At 42.2% G+C, this 16,083-nt stretch overlaps 3 protein-coding genes and 7 non-coding genes across 13 annotated transcripts in view; 8 read left to right on the top strand and 2 right to left on the bottom strand.

The window, feature by feature from the left end:
• zwilch (zwilch kinetochore protein) overlaps positions 1-546 on the bottom strand; it is a 40,054-nt gene extending 39,508 nt beyond the window's left edge. The window contains exon 1 of the mRNA XM_042298809.1: positions 262-546. Within this exon, the coding sequence (XP_042154743.1) occupies positions 262-311 (50 nt within the window). The 5' untranslated portion in view covers positions 312-546. The remainder of the gene's footprint in view (positions 1-261) is intronic.
• Positions 547-800: 254 nt separating this feature from the next.
• On the top strand, positions 801-9,718 carry LOC112262385 (60S ribosomal protein L4-A). 2 transcript variants are annotated; one of them, XM_024438074.2, is made up of 10 exons: positions 801-950; positions 1,640-1,811; positions 2,287-2,393; positions 3,320-3,458; positions 6,477-6,601; positions 6,831-6,960; positions 7,264-7,420; positions 7,707-7,790; positions 8,147-8,267; positions 9,544-9,718. In XM_024438074.2, exons 1-10 carry the CDS (start codon positions 948-950, stop codon positions 9,652-9,654), a joined length of 1,149 nt encoding a protein of 382 aa, XP_024293842.2. In that variant the 5' UTR covers positions 801-947; the 3' UTR covers positions 9,655-9,718. The 2 variants fall into 2 exon arrangements, with proteins under 2 accessions (XP_024293842.2, XP_042158756.1); XM_042302822.1 differs by having other exon boundaries at positions 8,147-8,344; positions 8,404-9,617.
• LOC112261819 lies at positions 1,420-1,518 on the top strand. Its single transcript, XR_002955220.1, has one exon. It is a non-coding gene; the product is annotated as a small nucleolar RNA SNORD16 (small nucleolar RNA).
• Positions 1,875-1,941, top strand: LOC112261802. Its single transcript, XR_002955215.1, has one exon. It is a non-coding gene; the product is annotated as a small nucleolar RNA SNORD18 (small nucleolar RNA).
• On the top strand, positions 3,072-3,170 carry LOC112261831. The gene has a single exon (XR_002955223.1). It is a non-coding gene; the product is annotated as a small nucleolar RNA SNORD16 (small nucleolar RNA).
• Positions 5,332-5,432, top strand: LOC112261824. The gene has a single exon (XR_002955221.1). It is a non-coding gene; the product is annotated as a small nucleolar RNA SNORD16 (small nucleolar RNA).
• On the top strand, positions 6,682-6,750 carry LOC112261796. The gene has a single exon (XR_002955214.1). It is a non-coding gene; the product is annotated as a small nucleolar RNA SNORD18 (small nucleolar RNA).
• LOC112261813 lies at positions 7,542-7,609 on the top strand. The gene has a single exon (XR_002955217.1). It is a non-coding gene; the product is annotated as a small nucleolar RNA SNORD18 (small nucleolar RNA).
• LOC112261808 lies at positions 7,875-7,942 on the top strand. Its single transcript, XR_002955216.1, has one exon. It is a non-coding gene; the product is annotated as a small nucleolar RNA SNORD18 (small nucleolar RNA).
• Positions 9,719-11,394: 1,676 nt separating the features above from the next.
• Positions 11,395-16,083, bottom strand: part of map2k1 (mitogen-activated protein kinase kinase 1) — a 63,679-nt gene continuing 58,990 nt past the window's right edge. For 2 of the 3 annotated variants that reach the window (XM_042302090.1, XM_042301500.1), the window contains 3 exons: positions 15,181-15,226; positions 13,652-14,226; positions 11,395-11,764 (listed from right to left, as the gene is read on the bottom strand). In XM_042302090.1, the coding sequence (XP_042158024.1) occupies positions 14,113-14,226; positions 15,181-15,226 (160 nt within the window). In that variant the 3' untranslated portion in view covers positions 11,395-11,764; positions 13,652-14,112. Of the gene's footprint in view, positions 11,765-13,630; positions 14,227-15,180; positions 15,227-16,083 lie in introns of those variants that run through there. The other variant, XM_042301738.1, reaches the window with a different exon arrangement.

The raw sequence follows: 16,083 nt of genomic DNA, 5'->3' as shown, positions 1-16,083 counted from the left end.
AAATACATTTGATTTGTATTCCTCTTATACACTGTTGCCACAAAGTTGGAAGCACAAAATCGTCTACAATGGAATTGTTTGCTTTTGCTTTACGATTTCACCCTTCATTGGAACTAAAAAGGGGGCCTAGACCCTTATTCCTCCTCCACCAAACTTTACAGTTGACACTATGCAATGATTAGTTAGCTCAGCTAGCTAGCTAACGAAGTACAGAATAACAAACGGGTAGCTAAGTCACACATTTGAAAAGCGATAACTCACCGAAGCATTTTAGAAAACTGTACAGCATCGGCGATGATCTTGGAGCCCATTTCATTTGGGTAGATATAGTTACCGAAATAGTACGTTAGTTGGTGTTTTGAAGTCAGAAAAATACAAAATAAAAGACTAAACTTTGACGTTCGCGCCAAAACAGCCAGTGAACCCTTGACGTCATCAGTCGACACGACGAACACTAACTATTTTTAATATATATATATATTATTTTTTACAAAGACGTGTAAGAAAAGAATACGTATTTTCACACAACTGTCCCGTGTGGTAGTTACATTTAAGAAAGAAAAATATATATATTTATTTGATTCCAGGAAATAATTATCATGAAAGTAGTCCGGTCACCAACTTGTTTCCTCCGCCGTACTGCGCAGTAAGGGACCTATGTAATCTCATGTATAAAAATAGTTTTCGCCGTTGTGTAGTATTTCAAGTTCGATATATTAAAATGTTTATAAGATGAAAGAGTACGTATATTGATTTAGAATCGAAAAACATGCCTCTGTGTAGTATTGAATTCATTGAACGTTTCAGTTTTTTTTTGTCGGAAGTGTGACGTTTTCTTTGTCGGAAGCATATGTCCTGTGAGTTGCATTACCAACTTCCTTTTCTACTGTGGCCGCCATTGAGTAAGGAGCGTGGTTCGTCGGCGAGCCGAGACTAAAAACATAAAAATGGTGAGAATCCGAGCTTTTTTTGTATCAGCAAATACTATTTAACATTAGCAATCAATCGAAATGGCAAAAACAAATAAAGACTTCTCTCGCCAATATGTTTGTTTAGGGTAATACAATTTTAACACATTTTACGGAGAATCTGAAGGAAGTTGATACGAGGAGCCATTTTGTCTGCAATGTTCTAAGCCAAGTCACACGTGTGCTTTTCCTTTCAACCACAGGCCGTATTTGATCAAATAGACGAAAGTTCGTAAACCAGTACACATTTCTTCTTTGAACTGCTTTGAATATGTACTTAGTAAACTATAGATCACGTACACATTTGCGTAAGCTAGTCAGCTACAGATAATTAATCCAAAGATCATATATTTTCTGGTTAGCGTGGTACCTAGCTACTAGCATGGTGGCTAGCGGGACTGAGAGAGAGAGGGGAAAAAATACGTGGTATTTAACATTTTTTACATGTACTTGCTATGATGGTGTAATTTGCGTCCTACTTTGCGATCAGTCGACAAATGCCTATTGTCATATGCTGGCGCAAGTGAATGACGACAACTGAGTCTGAGCAAGCTGGCCATTAAACTACATGCAGCTAGCTAACGTTAATCATCCGACACGATACATGCGATTGGGTACATTGTAAGTATTTAGCTGAACATGCATCTGATTTTGACCGTGTTATCCCACAGGCTTGTGCCCGGCCTTTAATCTCGATCTACTCCGAGAAAGGAGAAAGCTCAGGCAAAAATGTTGTCATGCCTGCGGTGTTCAAGGCTCCCATCCGCCCCGACATTGTCAACTTTGTGCACACCAATATGCGCAAGAACAGTCGTCAGCCCTATGCCGTCAGCGGACTGGCAGGTGAGTGATCTTTTGAACATTTATTCAATCAAATAGGCTAATTCTTTGGATACAGGTGAAAAGCTTTGGTGATGAGTTTTAACTTCGGTCCGTGTTTCTGAAACCTGATTATACTAGAAGTTCTGAAAGGCTTTCACCTCCTGGACAAAATATATGTCAACACATGAAAACTGTTGGACTGAGGGAGAAAAAAAGGATCCCAGAAAGTTGCCATACTCATGACTTAATTCTCATGTTCTGCATGAGGCGAATGGTCGTCACACCAGATACTGACTGGTTTTCTGATCCATGCCTAACTTTATTTTTAATGGATCATAAACAACAGGTACAGGTAGCCTGTGAAATCCATAGATTAGGGCCTAATTCATTAAAAAGAATGTTGATGGTAGTTTTTTATATGAACAAACTCATTGTTACATTATATATTTTTTATTCGGGATATATATCTAATGGTTGTAATGTTTGTGTGTTCCAGGTCACCAGACCAGTGCTGAGTCCTGGGGTACAGGCAGAGCTGTGGCCCGTATCCCCCGTGTGAGGGGAGGTGGTACCCACCGCTCCGGCCAGGGAGCCTTCGGCAATGTATCCTCTCGGACAGTTTAAGCCCTTCTTCGTTTACAACTATATTTTGGACTCAAATGGCATGTTATAGAAAGGTCCAGACAGTTAAGATCATATTTGTTTTTTGAAAAACTATCCCAAACCAGCAATAGACTTCCTCGTCCTCCTGCTGCATTATGGGAGCTTGTTTAAAACTGTACATTTACTCTAAAATACAACCTTTTACAAACTGAAACTATAGTGATGCAGGTCTTTAGATTTTGTACACATGAAATGGTTCATTCTGAACTTTATCTGCGATGTTAAATTTAATTTGGTGGGACTCAAGTGGGTTCTACTATCCAGCTTTTCTCTGTATTCCGCGTGTAGAAAGGAGGGAGAGGTAAAGCCCTTAAGTTGCCCCCCCAAAAAAAGTAATCAAAATTTCAGGAGGACACATTTTCTTGTGTACAACCTCTAAAGACCTGTACATGACACTTCGCCGTTTCAAAAAGCACATGTTCAATAACATGGTAGTTACAGCCCAAATACAGATTTTTTTTTTTTTTAATAAATGTAAGATCTGTTTTCCTTTATTGTTCCCCTTGCGAAATTAGTGTTACCCATGTAGATGGTAGTTATAAAGACACTCCCGGGGCTTAGTGTTACCTAATGAGCGCAGCCCATGTAGATGGTAGTTATAAAGACACTCCCGAGGCTTGCAGTGATGGTGTAATTTGCGTCCTACACTGTGGTCAGTGACGTTATGCCTGATGTCATATACTGGCACAAGTGGCTGACGAACCTTGAGTCTGAGCAAGATACTCGCAAACAACATTTTAGGGCCTGTTTCCCCGGACGGAAAACAGTCATTACGGGTTAACTGTGTCCAGTAATCAAGCTCTTTGAAGAAGCCGTGTCTCTTCGTCCTTTAGCTCGCTGCATTTCCTTGACCCCCGTGACTGTAGATGTGTCGTGGAGGTCGCATGTTCGCCCCCACCAAGACGTGGCGCCGCTGGCACCGCAGGATCAACACCACCCAGAAGCGTTACGCCATCTGTTCCGCTCTGGCCGCCTCCGCCCTGCCCGCTCTCGTCATGTCCAAAGGTACGCCTCCTGTCATCCTTTGATGTAGCACAGTTTATTTTGTTATTCTTTTTCATCAGTGTTATGGTCCCTAAAATATATATATATATATAAATATATATATATATATATCATTTAATCTTAAACATTGGAGAATAATTTTTTCCTTTAATTTAAAGGTGCTGATATGTGTAGCCCTTTTAAAAAAAAAAATTTTTACCTTTATTTAACTAGGCAAGTCAGTTAACCTCTTGCGTCGACCCGAGACGCAATCGTCTCATCTAGCCATCAGCAAATGCGCTACGCCAAATGCTAATAGCACTCGTTAAAACTCAAACGTTCATTAAAACACACATGCAGGGTAGTGAATTAAAGCTACACTCGTTGTGAATCTAGCCAACAAGTCAGATTATTAAAATGCTTTTCGGCGAAAGCATGAGAAGCTATTATCTGATAGCATGCAACACCCCGAAATACCTGAATGCGACGTAAACAAAAGATTTCGCGTAGCCAGCGCTACACAAATAGCAGAAATAAAATATAAAACTTTCATTACCTTTGACGAGCTTCTTTGTTGGCACTCCTATATGTCCCATAAACATCACTATTGGGTCTTTTTTTTCGATTAAATCGGTCCATATATACCCAAAATAGCCATCTATGGAAACTGTGTGATTCAGAAAAAAACAACGTTTGAAAACGCTACGTCATTTTTTTTAATTAAAAAGGTCGACGATAAACTTTCACAAAACACTTCGAAATACTTTTGTAATCCAACTTTAGGTATCAGCAAACGTTAATAATCTATCAAATTGATCGCGGGGCGATGTGTATTCAATAGCTCCACGATTTCAAATCATCTTCCAAAATCTGTCTTCCAAAACTTCCTGTCTGAGACCGGATGGAGAGTGATCTCTCTAGTACGTTTGACCAAGAAACAAAGGCACCGCAAATGACGAGACTGGCGACATCGTGTGGAAGCTGTAGGAATTGCAATCTCGGCCCCATTTAATTTAGTTTACATTCAACAATACATGCAAGTGGCGCATGGATATTTTTTTCCATTTTCAGTTATCAGTTTTTCTTGCGCTATTCGATGAAACACACGCTCTGTTATAGTCACAGCCGTGATTTAACCAGTTTTAGAAACGGCAGAGTTTTCTATCCACACATACTAATCATATGCATATACTATATTCCTGGCATGAGTAGCAGGACGCCGAAATGTTACGATTTTTAACAGAATGTTCGAAAAAGTAGGGGTCGACTTAAGAGGTTATTAAGAACAAATTCTTATTTTCAATGACGGCCTAGGAACAGTGGGCTAACTGCCTGTTCAAGGGCAGAACGACAGATTTTGTACCTTGTCAGCTCAGGGATTTGAACTTGCAACCTTTCGGTTACTAGTCCAATGCTCTAACCAGTAGGCTACCCTGCCGCCCCATATCTATGATAAACGTTCTACCGATCTAAACGTGGTGTTCCGATTAACTCAAGTGTAGCGAGAGAGAGAGACTTGATCACGCTGCTACGTCATACTGGACGGATATCAACCTGCTTGAACACCCAGTAACTCCGATAACACATTAAAGCGTGAAACGACCCGGAGAATCGTCGATCGAACAGTCACTCGGATGCACAAACGCGATATGACGTTCAGCGTGTGGGGGAACCGTTGCTTTTTTTTAGCTGGATACGAGCTGCTATCTGGAGTACTGTGTGACTAACGATTGATAAATTATGAATACTTGGTGTTTATCCACGTTTTAATGAGTGGCATCCCATAGTACAACATGAGATAATACTTTGTACCTTTTAAACCCCCCCAACAAAATAAAATCCTAATTAGTGCTTGTGACAATCACACGCTTTTAAAATGTTGATCCATAAGACTTGCGATGATGGTGTAATTTGCGTCTGACTCTGTGTGCAGTGACGGTTTGCCGACTGTCTTGTAGCTGGCACGGTGGGTTGACGAGATAATAATTCTGAGCAAGATGTCTTAATGTGCCTCTACCAGAGAAGCTGTACGCTTATACTGGACTAGTAGCCATTAGTGTTGTGCGGTCCTGAAACGGCAGTACTTTTCAATACCCGAACACGAAAAAAACGGTTTTGGTACTAGAATTTGTTACTTTCGTTGGTTACGTCAAATGTCACTCATCATATACGGCTCGAGTTTGTCTGAATCTTCTCAAGGGGCCGTATTTAGCTAGCCAGGTTTGTCTGAATCTTCTCAGGGGGACGTATTTAGCTAGCCAGGTTTTTAGTTTGTCTGAATCTTCTCAGGAGGCCGTATTTAGCTAGCCAGGTTTTTAGTTTGAATCTTCTCGGGGGGGCGTATTTAGCTAGCCAGGTTTTTAGTTTGAATCTTCTCAGGGGCCGTATTTAGCTAGCCAGGTTTTTAGTTTGTCTGAATCTTCTCCAGGTTTTTAGTTTGAATCTTCGTATTTAGCTAGCCAGGTTTTTAGTTTGAATCTTCTCGGGGGCCGTATTTAGCTAGCCAGGTTTTTAGTTTGAATCTTCTCGGGGGCCGTATTTAGCTAGCCAGGTTTTTAGTTTGAATCTTCTCGGGGGCCATATTTAGCTAGCCAGGTTTTTAGTTTGAATCTTCTCGGGGGCCGTATTTAGCTAGCCAGGTTTTTAGTTTGTCTGAATCTTATTTGCTAGCCAGGTTTTTAGTTTGAATCTTCTCGGGGGCCGTATTTAGCTAGCCAGGTTTTTAGTTTGAATCTTCTCGGGGGCCGTATTTAGCTAGCCAGGTTTTTAGTTTGAATCTTCTCGGGGGCCATATTTAGCTAGCCAGGTTTTTAGTTTGAATCTTCTCGGGGGGCCGTATTTAGCTAGCCAGGTTTTTAGTTTGTCTGAATCTTCTCGGGGGGCCGTATTTAGCTAGCCAAGCAACTGACGCACTAGCGACAATAGAACGTCGTACCTTCACACCGGCAGGCGGACATGTATACAATTCTGATCAAAATAACATGTAGAATTAGAACATAAAGCAACTGTACAACAATCTGAAGCCTCTCCCTCCTCCAGGACACCGCATTGAGGAGATCCCAGAGGTTCCCCTGGTGGTTGACGACAAAGTGGAGGGTTACAAGAAGACTAAAGAGGCCGTGCTGCTGCTGAAGAAACTCAAGGCCTGGAACGACATCAAGAAGGTTTGTAAATAGCTAGAGTTGACACTGTCTCTCTGGTCATCGTTGACCTGCGTACACGTTGTACTGTGTATTGTGACGTGAAGCCGTGATGAGGTTCCACTTCAGGTCCGTGTTTCTGAATCCTGATTTTTAATGGAAGTCCTGAGCATGAATACTGATTAGCAAGATAAAAGCACAGCAACTTCTGTTGACTTAAGGTGCTAAATGTTTGTCCTCTGGGTGTGTGCAGGTGTATGCGTCACAACGCATGCGAGCTGGCAAAGGTAAGATGAGGAATCGCAGGCGTATTCAGCGCAAAGGACCGTGCATCATCTACAACCAGGACCAAGGTGTCACCAAGGCCTTCAGAAACATCCCTGGTATGTACTGGCTAGAGGGGACCCGGGGGGTGTTAGGGCCAATGGAAGTTCTGATTCCCATTCAGGTCCATGTTCGTGAAAATCAGAAGTTCTGAGCCCAACCTGATATCAGTCATGATGGTTTAATATTATGTTTTTGTGTAGGAACAAAACCCAATACAAACATCAATAGTTCTAACTAGTTCTCTAATTATAATGTTTATTTACTTATTCGTGTCTGGTGTCATTTTCCTCTGTAGATTTGCACATCTGCTAAATGATCGGCATGTTTAATCGTTGTGTATTTGTCGCTCTTTCACCCAGGTATCACCCTGCAGAACGTGAACAAGCTGAACCTGCTGAGGCTCGCCCCCGGCGGTCACGTTGGTCGCTTCTGTATCTGGACGGAATCCGCCTTCCGCAAGCTGGACCAGCTCTACGGGACCTGGCGCAAGTCTGCCTCTCTCAAGGTGGACTACAAGTGAGTTAGAACGAGCGTTACGTGGCGTCCCAGCCGGTTAAAGAAAAAACGGTCGACGTTAGTAATCGGTGGTTGTAGTGAGCCAGAGTTTCAGTAACAGATTTTGAGAGTTATTTAATTTCTACGGTGATGAGCTTCTACTTCGGTCCGTGTTTCTGAATCCTGATATCTACCAGAAGTTCTGAGTTTTAATGAGTTGTCTCAAAAAAATGGTCTGTTGCTAAACCACATCCTGCTTCCTAACAGATGTACTGTTGTAGTCTGACCTCTGTCCTGTCTCCTCCAGTCTGCCCATGCACAAGATGACCAACACAGATCTGAGCAGGATCCTGAAGAGTGAGGAGATCCAGAAAGCACTCCGTGCACCAAAGTAAGACCCCCCCCCTCCCGGTTCGCTTTATATTGTACAGTGCATGGTGGGTATTGTAGTACGTTGTGCTTCGCTGTGACATTGAAGCCATGATGAGGTTCCACTTCAGGTCCGTGTTTCTGAATCCTGATTTTAATTGGAGTCCTGAGCACGACCAGATTGCATCCCAAATGCCTCCCCCATTCCCAACATAGTGCACTGCATTTGATCACGGCCAAGTTGCCTTGGGTCAAAAGTAGTGCACTATTTAGGGAATGTTGTGCCTCTTGGGATGCTACTATTCTCAACACATCGACCACAAAATATCAACAGATTTCCACCTCCTACTAACCCCGGTCTCTCATGTCTCCTCACAGCAAGAAGATCAGGCGCAGAGTCCTGAAGAAGAACCCTCTGAAGAACCTGAGAATAATGATGAAGCTGAACCCCTACGCCAAGACGGCCAGACGTCAAGCCATCCTGCTGCATGACCCGGCTGTGAGTAGAACACCAAAATGGCCGACCGTGGCGCTCTAACATATAAAGACCTGTATAATAGGGAAACTGGACCCAAGATGGCCGATGGCTATTTGTTGCATAGAAAGACCTGTATAATAGGGAAACTGGACCCAAGATGGCCGATGGCTATTTGTTGCATAGAAAGACCTGTATAATAGGGAAACTGGACCCAAGATGGCCGATGGCTATTTGTTGCATAGTAAGACCTGTATAATAGGGAAACTGGACCCAAGATGGCCGATGGCTATTTGTTGCATAGAAAGACCTGTATAATAGGGAAACTGGACCCAAGATGGCCGATGGCTATTTGTTGCATAGAAAGACCTGTATATTAGGGAAACTGGACCCAAGATGGCTATTTGTTGCATAGAAAGACCTGTATATTAGGGAAACTGGACCCAAGATGGCCGATGGCTATTTGTTGCATAGAAAGACCTGTATAATAGGGAAACTGGACCCAAGATGGCCGATGGCTATTTGTTGCATAGAAAGACCTGTATAATAGGGAAACTGGACCCAAGATGGCCGATGGCTATTTGTTGCATAGAAAGACCTGTATAATAGGGAAACTGGACCCAAGATGGCCGATGGCTATTTGTTGCATAGAAAGACCTGTATAATAGGGAAACTGGACCCAAGATGGCCGATGGCTATTTGTTGCATAGAAAGACCTGTATAATAGGGAAACTGGACCCAAGATGGCCGATGGCTATTTGTTGCATAGAAAGACCTGTATAATAGGGAAACTGGACCCAAGATGGCCGATGGCTATTTGTTGCATAGAAAGACCTGTATAATAGGGAAACTGGACCCAAGATGGCCGATGGCTATTTGTTGCATAGTAAGACCTGTATAATAGGGAAACTGGACCCAAGATGGCCGATAGCTATTTGTTGCATAGAAAGACCTGTTTAATAGGGAAACTGGACCCAAGATGGCCGATAGCTATTTGTTGCATAGTAAGACCTGTATAATAGGGAAACTGGACCCAAGATGGCCGATGGCTATTTGTTGCATAGAAAGACCTGTATAATAGGGAAACTGGACCCAAGATGGCCGATGGCTATTTGTTGCATAGTAAGACCTGTATAATAGGGAAACTGGACCCAAGATGGCCGATGGCTATTTGTTGCATAGAAAGACCTGTATAATAGGGAAACTGGACCCAAGACTCGTATTGTAGCACACTCGTACCATCTGTTTACATTAACCCTGCCCAGGTCCTGTCTATATGAGTGTCTCTCTCTACACACAGATCAAGGCCAAGATGCTGAAGCCCAAGAAGAAGCCGGCCAAGAAGCCAGCCCCCACCAAGGCAGCCCCCGCCAAGGCAGCCCCCACCAAGGCAGCCCCCGCCAAGGCATAAATCAGCTCTTCTAACAGACTGTGGCGTTCAGATGGTTTCAAATAAAATCTAAATAAAAGTCCAATTTGTCAATTTTTTTTTAATGCATTTAATCAGGAATACAGCCTGGTTGCCACTCTTGACTCGTGGATTTGTCATGTGTGGCATGACAATGAATGTACATGAAGCCACAAACCGATCAGGGACACTTCATTCATTTGAGTGCCACCATTTGTCAGTAATTTTAAAAGCTACGATGCAACAATTTCAGGTACTGTTTATTATATATTATTAGACCGTTTTACAGAGGCTGGTCAGTCTGTAGGTAAACAGCCTTTACAATTACACTGCTTTTCAAATAGCACAACTTAAATGCCACTTTTTTTTAATCGGGGAACTGCTGTCAGGTCTGAACCGGGGACCTCTGGGGGTCTAAACTCAAAGGAAGGTGCTGCTTCTGGTTGTCATGTTAAATGTGTCCAATTTAAGACTCTGGACAACCAGGCGTTCCTAACTAATCCGCAACCTTTTCATCAAACGATTATAATGTCCTCTCAAGCGCTCCGGTTGGATGGGGAGCTTCTCCGCACAGCCATTTCCAGAGATCTTCGATCGGGTTCAAGTCCAGGGTTTGGCTTGTGCCACTAAGGGCCAGTTTCCCAGACCCAATTAAGCCTAGTCCTGATACTAAAATGCACTTTCAATGGAAATTCTCCACTGAGAATGATTTGTTGTCCAGGGCTAGGCTTAATCTGGGTCCCAAGAACCTGCCCCAAGATTTGTCCCAAAGCCACTCCTGCGTTGTCTTGGTTGTGTGCTTTGGGTCATTGACAGTGGCTGCCTTGACTTAGGGTCATTTTAGACCGCTGCGCCACTTGGGAGCCCTAAGGCACTGCATCTCGGCGCAATAGGCGTCACTGCAGTCCCTGCTTTTGAATCCAAGCTGCATCACATCCGACCGTGATTTGGAGTCCCATAGGGTGGCGCACACAAAAAAATTGATTAAATCCATTTTAGAACAAGGCTGTAACGTAACACACAAGTCAAAGGGTCTGATTACTTTCCCAATGCCCTGTATATAAGATAACACGAGAGTGAACAGACACTCAGTCCTCCATGGAATGAGTTTGACACCTTTTGATGTAGTGGGATATTTCCTAAAACAGTCTGGCAAGTAGGCTATACAGTGTGTTCCTTGCTCCTAGGTGGCAGGCCTTTATAGTCAGAGGAGAACCCTATTTAGAGACAGTGGAGGAGGACAACCCTATTTAGAGACAGTGGAGGAGGACAACCCTATTTAGAGACAGTGGAGGAGGACAACCCTATTTTGAGACAGTGGAGGAGGACAACCCTATTTAGAGACAGTGGAGGAGGACAACCCTATTTAGAGACAGTGGAGGAGGACAACCCTATTTAGAGACAGTGGAGGAGGACAACCCTATTTAGAGACAGTGGAGGAGGACAACCCTATTTAGAGACAGTGGAGGAGGACAACCCTATTTAGAGACAGTGGAGGAGGACAACCCTATTTAGAGACAGTGGAGGAGGACAACCCTATTTAGAGACAGTGGAGGAGGACAACCCTATTTAGAGACAGTGGAGGAGGACAACCCTATTTAGAGACAGTGGAGGAGGACAACCCTATTTTGAGACAGTGGAGGAGGACAACCCTATTTAGAGACAGTGGAGGAGGACAACCCTATTTAGAGACAGTGGAGGAGGACAACCCTATTTAGAGACAGTGGAGGAGGACAACCTATTTAGAGACAGTGGAGGAGGACAACCCTATTTAGAGACAGTGGAGGAGGACAACCCTATTTAGAGACAGTGGAGGAGGACAACCCTATTTAGAGACAGTGGGGAGGACAACCCTATTTAGAGACAGTGGAGGAGGACAACCCTATTTAGAGACAGTGGAGGAGGACAACCCTATTTAGAGACAGGAGGAGGACAACCCTATTTAGAGACAGTGGGGGAGGTGGCAGACAGCAATAATATTCTATTATGGGGGGGCAGTGATTGCTCAGACAGGTTCCCAAGCTTACATATGGTCCTTATTAAAACAGCAGATCTACATATTGTCCTTATTAAAACAGCAGACCTACATATTGTCCTTATTAAAACAGCAGACCTACATATTGTCTTTATTAAAACAGCAGATCTACATATTGTCCTTAAAGCAGCAGACCTACATATTGTCCTTAAAGCAGCAGACCTACATATTGTCTTAATTAAAACAGCAGACCTACATAGTCTTTATTAAAACAGCAGACCTACATATTGTCCTTAAAACAGCAGACCTACATATTGTCCTTAAAACAGCAGACCTACATATTGTCCTTAAAACAGCAGACCTACATACTGTCCTTATTAAAACAGCAGACCTACATACTGTCCTTATTAAAACAGCAGACCTACATACTGTCCTTATTAAAACAGCAGACCTACATACTGTCCTTATTAAAACAGCAGACCTACATACAGTGCCTTGCGAAAGTATTCGGCCCCCTTGAACTTTGCGACCTTTTGCCACATTTCAGGCTTCAAACATAAAGATATAAAACTGTATTTTTTTGTGAAGAATCAACAACAAGTGGGACACAATCATGAAGTGAAACAACATTTATTGGATATTTCAAACTTTTTTAACAAATCAAAAACTGAAAAATTGGGCATGCAAAATTATTCAGCCCCCTTAAGTTAATACTTTGTAGCACCACCTTTTGCTGCGATTACAGCTGTAAGTCCCTTGGGGTATGTCTCTATCAGTTTTGCACATTGAGAGACTGAAATTTTTTCCCATTCATCCTTGCAAAACAGCTCAAGCTCAGTGAGGTTGGATGGAGAGCATTTGTGAACAGCAGTTTTCAGTTCTTTCCACAGATTCTCGATTGGATTCAGGTCTGGACTTTGACTTGGCCATTCTAACAACTGGATATGTTTATTTTTGAACCATTCCATTGTAGATTTTGCTTTATGTTTTGGATCATTGTCTTGTTGGAAGACAAATCTCTGTCCCAGTCTCAGGTCTTTTGCAGACTCCATCAGGTTTTCATCCAGAATGGTCCTGTATTTGGCTCCATCCATCTTCCCATCAATTTTAACCATCTTCCCTGTCCCTGCTGAAGAAAAGCAGGCCCAAACCATGATGCTGCCACCACCATGTTTGACAGTGGGGATGGTGTGTTCAGGGTGATGAGCTGTGTTGCTTTTACGCCAAACATAACGTTTTGCATTGTTGCCAAAAAGTTCAATTTTGGTTTCATCTGACCAGAGCACCTTCTTCCACATGTTTGGTGTGTCTCCCAGGTGGCTTGTGGCAAACTTTAAACAACACTTTTTATGGATATCTTTAAGAAATGGCTTTCTTCTTGCCACTCTTCCATAAAGGCCAGATTTGTGCAATATACGACTGATTGTTGTCCTATGGACAGAGTCTCACACCTCAGCTGTAGATCTCTGCAGTTCATCCAGAGTGATCATGGGCCTCTTGGCTGCATCTCTGATCAGTCTTCTCCTTGTATGAGCTGAAAGTTTAGAGGGACGGCCAGGTCTTGGTAGATTTGCAGTGGTCTGATACTCCTTCCATTTCAATATTATGGGAAATCTTTTTGTATCCAAATCCGGCCGGGCTGAATAATTTTTTTGCACGCCCAATTTTTCAGTTTTTGATTTGTTAAAAAAGTTTGAAATATCCAATAAATGTTGTTCCACTTCATGATTGTGTCCCACTTGTTGTGGATTCTTCACAAAAAAATAAAATTTTCTATCTTTATGTTTGAAGCCTGAAATGTGGCAAAAGTTTGCTGCACTGAAAGGGGGGCTGAATAATTTTGCAAGGCACTTTTTCTGTCCTTTGATTAAAAAGTTTGAAATATTGTCCAATAAAACAGTCAGACCACTTCATGATTGTCCTTAAAGCAGTTGACCTGATTCTTCCATAAAAACAGCAGACCTTATATCTTTCCATATTAAAACAGCAGAAATGTGGCAAAATGTCCTTATTAAAACAGCAGACCTACATATTGTCCTTAAAGCAGCAGACCTACATATTGTCCTTATTAAAACAGCAGACCTACATATTGTCCTTAAAGCAGCAGACCTACACATTGTCCTTAAAACAGCAGACCTACCTAGTCATAGAGGAGAACCCAATTTAGAGGTGGTGGTTAGAGTGGCAGACATTTCTTAAAGGCAGGTTGGTCCCTTCCCGTTTGGTTCATTGTGAATACCACCCCGATGAAACAAAGCCATTCTGTTTGAATACAGGCTATGAGTGTTTGGCTAAGCAGGTGTGTGTCCCAATATCTCCTTAAGTGTACACTTGTTCGCTGCTTCCCCAAGAAAATTGGATTGGTGGAAGCATGAGCTAGTGGGAGTTTCCACCACTTTCAAATCATTGAAAGGGAAGTGAACAAGTGCACACTTTGGTCGGAAGGAGAGCTAATTGGGACGTAACCAAGGTGTATAGAAGGGCCGTCACATGCCCACACTGTGTGTTGGGGTGACTGGCTGGTTGAGTCCAATGGTGCTACACAGCCAGCCTGCAAAGTCCACCTCCTCTGCCTCCGACTGTTTGATGAATTGATGAACCTGGAGAGAGATGTCAGTCAAGAGAGACATGGTTACTGGATTTACATTACATTAACCAGGAAGTCCTGACACCAAGGGGTCTTTATTTAACCAGGAAGTCCTGACACCAAGGGGTATTTATTTAACCAGGAAGTCCTGACACCAAGGGGTATTTATTTAACCAGGAAGTCCTGACACCAAGGGGTCTTTATTTAACCAGGAAGTCCTGACACCAAGGGGTCTTTATTTAATCAGGAAGTCCTACTGACACCAAGGTCTGTTTTACAGACGAGCTGTAAATTACACAAATGCAAGCAGTAAGAACATATGGTAACCCTTTATACATAACCATAAACCTAAATACATAACCCTAAATACATAACCCTAACCCTTTATACATAACCCTAACCCTAAATACATAACCCTAACCCTAAATACATAACCCTAACCCTAAATACATAACCCTAACCCTAAATACATAACCCTAACCCTAAATGCATAACCCTAACCCTAAATACATAACCCTAAATACATAACCCTAACCCTAAATACATAACCCTAACCCTTTATACATAACCCTAAACCTTTATACATAACCCTAACCCTTTATACATAACCCTAACCCTAAATACATAACCCTAACCCTTTATACATAACCCTAAACCTTTATACATAACCCTAACCCTAAATACATAACCCTAAATACATAACCCTAACCCTTTATACATAACCCTAACCCTAAATACATAACCCTAACCCTTTATACATAACCCTTTATACACAACCCTAAATACATAACCCTAACCCTTTATACATAACCCTAACCCTAAATACATAACCCTAACCCTTTACACATAACCCTAAACCTAAATACATACATAATACCACAGTATAGAGTCTGTTGTTTTTCAGTAGAGAGAGAAGGATCACAAGCGCAACAAGGCGCTACATTGGGAACAAAATAAATCCACTCACCATCAACTGCTTCAGGTCTGCCCTGTCTGCTGGGTTCTTGATCAAACTGTAAACAAATAAAAGTATGTAGATTATATAATAATAATAATGCATTCCATTTAGCAGAAGCTTTTATCCAAAGCAACTCAGTCATGCGTGGGTCTAATTTTTATTTGGGTGGCCCCTGCGGGAATCAATCCCACAATCCTTGTCATTTTGGAGTCACTCTTATTGTAAATAAGATACGTTTCTAAACACTTCTACATTAATGTGGATGCTACCATGATTACGGATAGTCCTGAATGAATCGTGAATAATGATGAGAAAAGTTACACAGGCACAAATAATCATACCTCCAAGACATGCTAACCTCTCACCATTACAATAACAGGGGAGGTTAGCATTTTATATCATATCTCCAAGACATGCTAACCTCTCACCATGACAATAACAGGGGAGGTTAGGGGGAGGTTAGCATTTTATATCATACCTCCAAGACATGCTAACCTCTCACCATGACAATAACAGGGGAGGTTAGCATTTTATATCATACCCCCAAGACATGCTAACCTCTCACCATTACAATAACAGTGGAGGTTAGCATTTTATATCAGACCCCAAGACATGCTAACCTCTCACCATTACAATAACAGGGGAGGTTAGCATTTTATATCATACCCCCAAGACATGCTAACCTCTCACCATTACAATAACATTTTATATCACACCCCCAAGACATGCTAACCTCTCACCATTACAATAACAGTGGAGGTTAGCATTTTATATCATACCCCCAAGACATGGGGGGGGGGGATGATATTTGTGCATCTATAACTTTCTCACTCATCATTATTCACGATTCATTCAGGACTAATCGTAACCATGGTAGCATCCATATTAATGTATATCCATATTAATCCTCTT

Source organism: Oncorhynchus tshawytscha, linkage group LG01 (assembly GCF_018296145.1).
Source record: "Oncorhynchus tshawytscha isolate Ot180627B linkage group LG01, Otsh_v2.0, whole genome shotgun sequence".
Lineage (NCBI taxonomy): Eukaryota > Metazoa > Chordata > Actinopteri > Salmoniformes > Salmonidae > Oncorhynchus > Oncorhynchus tshawytscha.
The sequence above is the reverse complement of the archived record's forward strand: the minus strand, read 5'-3'. Positions and strand labels throughout refer to the sequence as shown.

What these genes read in the sequence shown, in the direction of transcription:
- LOC112262385 (XM_024438074.2), top strand. An exon ending in TGCCGTCAGCGGACTGGCAG is followed by an intron (nt 1,812 to 2,286) that starts GTGAGTGATCTT and finishes TGTGTGTTCCAG; the next exon opens with GTCACCAGACCAGTGCTGAG. An exon ending in TCCTGCTGCATGACCCGGCT is followed by an intron (nt 8,268 to 9,543) that starts GTGAGTAGAACA and finishes CTCTACACACAG; the next exon opens with ATCAAGGCCAAGATGCTGAA.